The sequence below is a fragment of the Nicotiana tabacum genome, chromosome 8 (genome assembly GCF_000715075.1).
Source record: "Nicotiana tabacum cultivar K326 chromosome 8, ASM71507v2, whole genome shotgun sequence".
Lineage (NCBI taxonomy): Eukaryota > Viridiplantae > Streptophyta > Magnoliopsida > Solanales > Solanaceae > Nicotiana > Nicotiana tabacum.
The window spans coordinates 153,334,936-153,342,023 of record NC_134087.1 but is presented as its reverse complement, the minus strand read 5'-3'; the positions used below and the strand labels follow the sequence as shown (position 1 = coordinate 153,342,023).

General features: G+C 36.4%; 1 protein-coding gene across 1 annotated transcript; it reads right to left on the bottom strand.

Annotated features, from left to right (window-relative positions):
* Positions 1 to 730: 730 nt before the first annotated feature.
* On the bottom strand, positions 731 to 4,697 carry LOC107825011 (uncharacterized). The gene is made up of 3 exons (XM_016651839.2): positions 4,544 to 4,697; positions 2,516 to 3,468; positions 731 to 1,078 (listed from the first exon to the last, which is right to left on the bottom strand). Exons 2-3 carry the CDS (start codon positions 3,464 to 3,466, stop codon positions 1,073 to 1,075), a joined length of 957 nt encoding a protein of 318 aa, XP_016507325.1. The 5' UTR covers positions 3,467 to 3,468; positions 4,544 to 4,697; the 3' UTR covers positions 731 to 1,072.
* Between the last annotated feature and the right edge of the window lie 2,391 nt (positions 4,698 to 7,088).

Here is a 7,088-nt window from a genome sequence, read left to right as displayed (position 1 = left end):
ACTAAATAATTTTAAAAGTAAGTTATGTATTTTCACTATCTAAACCAACACAAAACTAAAAAAAAAATATTCAATATTATTGTCATTCCTAGTATTGATTGAATTTTTTTTTTTTTGTTAGCACTAGTATTGATTTGATTTTTTGCTTTGGGCTTTATTTAAATTACTAATTTTTATGGTCTATAAAACATATTCGATCATTCAAAATTTATAAGTCCAAGCATGAAATAATATATTAAATTAGAGAACTATGAAAAAGTTTAAAAATATTTATAAATTACATTACAATTATTATTTTTATGTATACATAATATTTAAACTTGTATACATGTAATGTCGTGTTAGTTTGGTTTCAGTTTGACTTTTTTTAGTTAAACCAAATCAATTATGGTCGGTTTTTTTTTTCTAATACCAAAACAAACCATAGTCGGAACTTTTTTCTCGGTTTGACTCGAATTATCGGTTTAATGCAGTTTGTCGGTTTTCTTTGTACACCCTTGTGATATGCATGTTTTGTTGTGATTGCTATTAGCGTTTTCAAATTGAAAAATTAAATCAAGTTACTTTATCTCAAAAGATTTCACACACAATCAAAGTTAAATGAAATTGGTTTCAATCTTGGTTAAAAAATTTAACATGCATTACAATCATAGCAAGCAAATTGTTTTATTACTATATATATTAGTGAAACATACACAAGAAACTAACTTCCATAAAAAGACAATGCTAGTGAATAATAACCGGACAGATTTCCTTTCAGAAGAGATGACATATTTATGTTTCAGTTGTTGTTTTTATGACAAAAGATAAGAGTGAAAGATAAGGAGACATGTTTGTTATATATGTCAGCACAGCAGATAAGATGAAAAACTCATGAACCAACTAGCAAAATATCAATTCAAATGGAGTAAGTTAGACATGCATGGACATATGTAACTCCAAGTCTCCTTTCTAGCTAGGTAGACAAATTAATTTCACACGTACGTACGCCGGCCTCCTTGGTCATATATCGTTATTTTCGATCGGACCAAAAAAGGTTGCCCGCCAGTTAATTTCTCTCTTGCAACTTGAGTTAATCCTGTAAGTAGAAAGGAAATGCTTATTAATGTTTCTGCAGGCAGCAGGGGGTGAAAATTAAAGGAGGGAGAGACGATTGCATGCATATCACTGCAAAGACAATCAATTAATACTAATGTTTTATGCTCATACTAAGGTTGCAAGCCAAACCATGTGGAGCAGCAATTAAATAGCAGTTAGATGACAGCATGCATGGGCACAGAAAGGTCGCGTTGTCTGATGGTTTAAAGGCAATCTAGCTTCCAGTTAAGTGAGCCTATGTCATGATAGGCAATCCGCACACAATGATAATGCTCAATAATACTACAATATATATAATGATGACTTGAAGTGATCAAGAATCTTCCCACACAAGCTCAAGAGATTTACAAAAAGCAGTTCCTATATATGCAAGGTAGAGTCATTACATTACACAAACAATATGAGCCCCACATCAGTGAATTGATATAACATTAATTGTCAAATACACTACTTTTAGAAAGATAGCAATGAATCTGCGCGCTATATATAATATAATAAGAAGAACATTAAGGATCTTGTGCATCATGTATCACTTTAATACTATTTGTTCATATGTAGAGACATCACACATTCAGCAGATTGCAGGGGTAAAGGCTAAAGGAATAAGGGGAATTTTTATCCTTTTGGAGACATCATGTATGTATCGCATTAACATGTATACCTTCTTTCTCATCACTCATCTCCTTAATTTTCCCCACAATATTTTTAAGTCGTTTTGGTTAAAAGTTAGCTTAGGTTAGCAGAACTGCAGGCAAGGTATGAGCCACAAGTGAATTAAAACATTTTTTTATGACCAAGAAAGGAGCATAAAGCTCATGACTTTGCGACCAACTTTTCTAGCTACATGTTTAATAACATGCTAGCTAACTTGAAGCCACAACTGCACCAAGTAAGAGAAAATTTGAGGTACGTACTATGTTATCAGGTAGAGAATCATTCAGCCACAAAGAATTTAGAGCAACTGAGCAAACGCCAAAAGTTTCTTCTGAAGCACATGTTTATTAAATACATATTTGACTTTTAATCACCCTTCCAGAAGATATGTTTTCTCTAAAGACGAAAATATCTAATGTACTTACATGTTACAAACAATTCACTCAACTAACAACAAATTTTGCATGTCCTCTCTTGCAAGAATAAATTCTTTAGATTGCATCCTTCTTTCACATGCATGTAAAGATAAACATATACTCTGAAGACATTTTCTATTCATGTTTCTTCTAACAAAACGTATATATACCCAGTCAGAGTAATATATTCATGTAAATAGATCGACAAAGCCCAAAATGGTCGGGCAGGGATATGAATCCCATTTTAAACCTCTTAGTCCAAACCAAGAATTAAGTAAAACAGAAATATTCGAGGACAAATGAGGCAAGCAAGACAAATCATTCTAAAAGCTGAACATTTAACAAACCTCATCTTCATCTCCACTATCTTCTTTGTTCTTCTTGAGACGAGTTGTCCCGCCCTCCTTGCTGATAGGTAACTTCATTGCTCCAAATGGCGTATCCACATTAACATGACCTTTCATAGTGTAGCCAGTACCTCTTCCTCTCATCATGTCCCAAAGCGCAGACCCAAAGTCCTTAGGCCTGAAGGTAATAGGAAGATCCATGTAGCTAATACCATTTTTTCCAATGTTAGCAGATTTCTCAAGGTCTGCACCACCGATATTGACATCCGATAGCCAAACATCATAATCAAGTCCATTAAGCGCCAGGTCAAAGTCATTCTTGTTTTCTAACTTCAGTTTAAGAACAGCAACAGTTTCTTCGAAAGAGAATTTCTCAAAATGGATTTTCTCAAGATCAATATCCGGCTTGTAAGGTACAGGAATCTCGCCAGTTTTCTCAAGAGGCAGAGTCAGCCTACCAAAAACAGGTACATAAACTATGAGGTCTACCTTGATCCTATAGGGAATGATGCTTCCGGGCTTTATATCACGATACGTGCTTTTTATGTCATCATAAATCAAATTAACGGGTATTTTGACAGTTTCAGAACCATGTGAATGGATTGTTCCAGCATCAGGGATCAATCCAGAAATCAGTTTCCTTCCATCACTCTCAATCAAGTAATTTATGTCAATGAGAGGGATTGGAATGGGATTAGGGTTCTTCACTAACACATGAGCTACTAATTCAGCCTTTTTAAGATTGATATGAGGAATGTGAACTGCCGTGACATCTGCAGTTGGTTTCCCAAATCCTATTTTTTCCTCAATTTTCTCACCAACATCTTCGATCAAGTCCTTAACTTTCTCAACAAATCCACCCTTTTCTTCATCTTCCTTCACTTGTTTATCCTCCTTATCTTTGTTGCGGAAGCCCCTTTTAACTTTCTCCGTATTCTCTGGAGACGACATAGCTTACAAGCAAACAAGACGGACGTTCAATGAGTTAGACAGCAGATTGACCACTATGTACTTTTAATACGAGTAGAACATTTTAACGTCCTCCAAAGACAAAAGCTGAATGTATATCGACATTATTTCTACATTGAAATAAAGGAAAGGCAGATTTTACTCCCAACTCCAATGCAGTTAGCTATGGTAAGTGAACGGGAAAAAATGCATTATTTTTTACATTATAGTTGTACCAGCTTGTTGTAAACGTGGCGGGGACGACACTTAACATGAAAGGTTAGTACTTCTGCAAATAATAGTTACCCGCAACACTGTATATGTCGTGCAGAGGCTTGTAAAGCAACACTTGAACGACAATAAATCAGAGAGAAATATACCAAAAGAAACACAAACATATGACGTAGTTCAGTCAATTGACTTAGGTCCGCGGGCGGAGATGAGCAATCCACTGTATAAAAGAGAAAGAGAGTACAACATATCGAGAGAACAATCTCACGAAAAGGACACTACATTGTGGATACTACTAAATGAGAAGGAAGGATCCCCAATTTATAGAAGTCCAAAATATTTTCTTCCAAGAAAAGAGACTAGCCAAATATGAGAGATTTATGTTTCCTTCTAAGAATAGGAAAACTCAATTATGATAAATATGTTAGATTTATGTTTCCTTCTAAGAATAGGAAAACTCAATTATGATAAATATGTTGTCTTTTTCTTTAAGAGATAGAAAAACCAAATATGATAAAAAAATCAGTACAACACCTAACAGTACAAAGGGAATATAAACTTAGGTTATTTGGCTAAAGGCTTATACTTGTGCGATATGTGATGTACATTTTGCAGGGCTAATCTGAATGTTGAAAGTCACGATACACATCTTAATACTTAAGACTCAATAAGATGATCATATCTGATCCATGCATGCATAATACTCAAAAGGGGAAAAAAACATTTTCATTATGGGGAATCAAGATTGATTGAATCACTTACCGTCACCACATGAAAAACTTTAAGAAGAAATTTTGATCAACAGTGTTGGGAAAAGAAAAGAAAACAGAAATCAGAATGAAGAATTACCTAATATGTAGAACTTTTTGTGGCCTCGTATTAAACTTTGGAAATCGGCATTGAGATGGGGAAATGGAAAGCCTGAGTAAGGTGATCTGAAAAAGGAAGCGATCGAGTACGAGGCTCTTGGACTTGCTGACACATGTCTTCTCCCATTTTTTCCATGTGGGATCTTTTTTTTTTTGTGGCTAAAGGGATATTTTTATAGCTAGCAAAAGATGTTATACAGATAAGTCAGTGTTTGGGTACTGTAGTACCCCTACTGTAGCAATGTTTTGGAGAATTGTTTCCATATTACAACCCACAAAAATCCTAACCAAATCAGTTCCTAGGATGTTTACCCAAAATACATCATTGGCAAACATCGGAGGAACTGCTAGTATGCTAGATCTGTTCAAAAAGACTACCTTTGTTGCTTCCTTGGCCAAAGCATCTGCCACCCTATTCTGCTTCTGGTAAGTGTGCTTTACCACGACCCTGTCCATCCTGCATATTAAGGACCTGGATTCACAAATTATAGGATCGTAAGTGAGGTTACCTATCATCTGCATTTGGATAATTTCAGCTGAGTCAGTATTAATTTCGAGAGGAACCAAATTATTTTGTTCCGCAAGTTGAAGTCCTTTTAGGAGGGCCTTCAGTTCTGTCATAGTATTGGTTGTACGGGGATATTCTCCATAAACCCCATTATCCAATCTCCATTGTGATTTCTGAAAACTCCTCATGCTCCTCCTATTCCTTGGTTCTCTTTAGTTGCTCCATCTGTATTCAATTTGTAGGATCCTCTTCTCGGTGGCTCCCATTTGATTGTGATTTGGTGTGTTATTTTAATGGAACCATTTTTAGTCAACACGAGGTATTCTGTGGCTTTGGAGATGGTGTTGGAAGAGTTGATAAGTTCCTTTTTGTCGTTAAAGAGGTTGTTGTTTCTGGTTAACCAGATATGCCAGAAATAGAAGGGGATGATGTTTTCTTAGAGAATGAGTCTATTGAAAGGCTTTTTCCTAATTGAACTCCAGGTTGCTGGCCATTGTTGGGCTGAGAAGATTGGGTTCTGCTTTCTATTTTCACTAGAGACTTTGGAGAGAAGGTCATTCCAAAAGCGTACTGCATTGGTGAACTCAAAGAAGATATGGTCGATAGTTTCTTGACCATTATTGCAGTAAGAGCACCAGGGATCACAGTTGGCCCCCATTCTGTGTAGGTAGCTCTTTGTGAGAAGTATTTTGTGGTTAATGAGCCAGATGAAATTCTTTATTTTGTTGGGTGTTTGGAGTTTCCAAACCCATTTGAAAGATCCTTCCTCATCTATTTCAAAACTACTATTTTCCTTGCCTAGAAAAGAGTAAGCAGAATTGTTTGAGAAGAAGCCACTGGTAGTTAATCCCCAGATTAGGGTTTCCTCTTTAGTGGAATTTAGAGGAATGAAAACTAAGTTTAACAAATTGAGGATGCTATGGGGGAGATCCATGGATAAGGTGGACAGGTTCCAAGCCCCAGAATTTTAGACTGAGTTCACCTTGGCATTAAGGTCATTCTAGGACAGTGGGCCCTCAATCAATTCCCTAATTGACGAATGATTTAGAATACAAGCATCATTCAAAAAGCTTACCCTGTTTTCTTTGTGAACTACTCATCTGCTAATTTTGCTGCAAGTGTTCCATCCCTTAAGAATGCACTGCCATGTAGGGGATTTGGGTACCTAGGGTATCTAGAGGTTCTAGTTATTCTATGTGTTTGGCTCGGGTTGCAGTGCTTATGAATGAGAATTTTTTCCCATAAACTATTGGTATTTTGGTAAGTCCTCCAGGCTAGATTTGTGAGGGCTGCTTTGTTTTTTAGGTCAGCTTTTTGAAGCCCTAATCCTCCATCAGCCTTCTTTTTAGTGACCTTGTCCCAAATGATTAGGTGCAATTTTTTCTTATCTGGAGTGGTGCCCCATAGAAAGTTCCTTTGGATTCTATCAATTTGTTTAATAACTTTGGTGGGCAGATTGATGTATTGCATGACATGGTTTGGGATGATGTTTAAGGAGGACTTGGTCAGGACAGTTCTATCAGCCATGCTTAGGCAATTGGTTTTCCATCTAGCCAATTTGGATTGCATGTTATCAATTATGAATTGAAAGTCAGCATTGGTGGTTTTTTTATGGAAGATGGAGAAACTAAGGTATTTGCTAAAGGATGTGGTATCTTGAATGGACAGAGAATTAGTGAGGCTCTCTAGAGAATCATGGGATGTATTGGAGGAGAAGAGCACTCTAGACTTGGCAAGGTTGATTTTTTGGCCTGACTGCTCATTGAAAGTCTGCAGAATAGAGAGAATGGTATTGTAGTTTCTAGAGTTTGCTTTGGCAAACAAGGTGAGGTCATCTGCAAAGAACATATGGAATATCCTTGGCCCAGCCCTATTGATACTTATGGGTTGCCAAAGATTGTCCAGGACAGCCTTATCAATAGACCTGGATAATCTTTCCATACACATTATGAAAAGGTAGGGAGATATTGGGTATCCTTGCCTTATGCCTCTTGAAGGCTTGAAAGATTCAGTTTTC

What these genes read in the sequence shown, in the direction of transcription:
- LOC107825011 (XM_016651839.2), bottom strand. Translation starts at nt 3,466, where the DNA reads ATGTCGTCTCCAGAGAATACGGAGAAAGTTAAAAGGGGCTTCCGCAAC.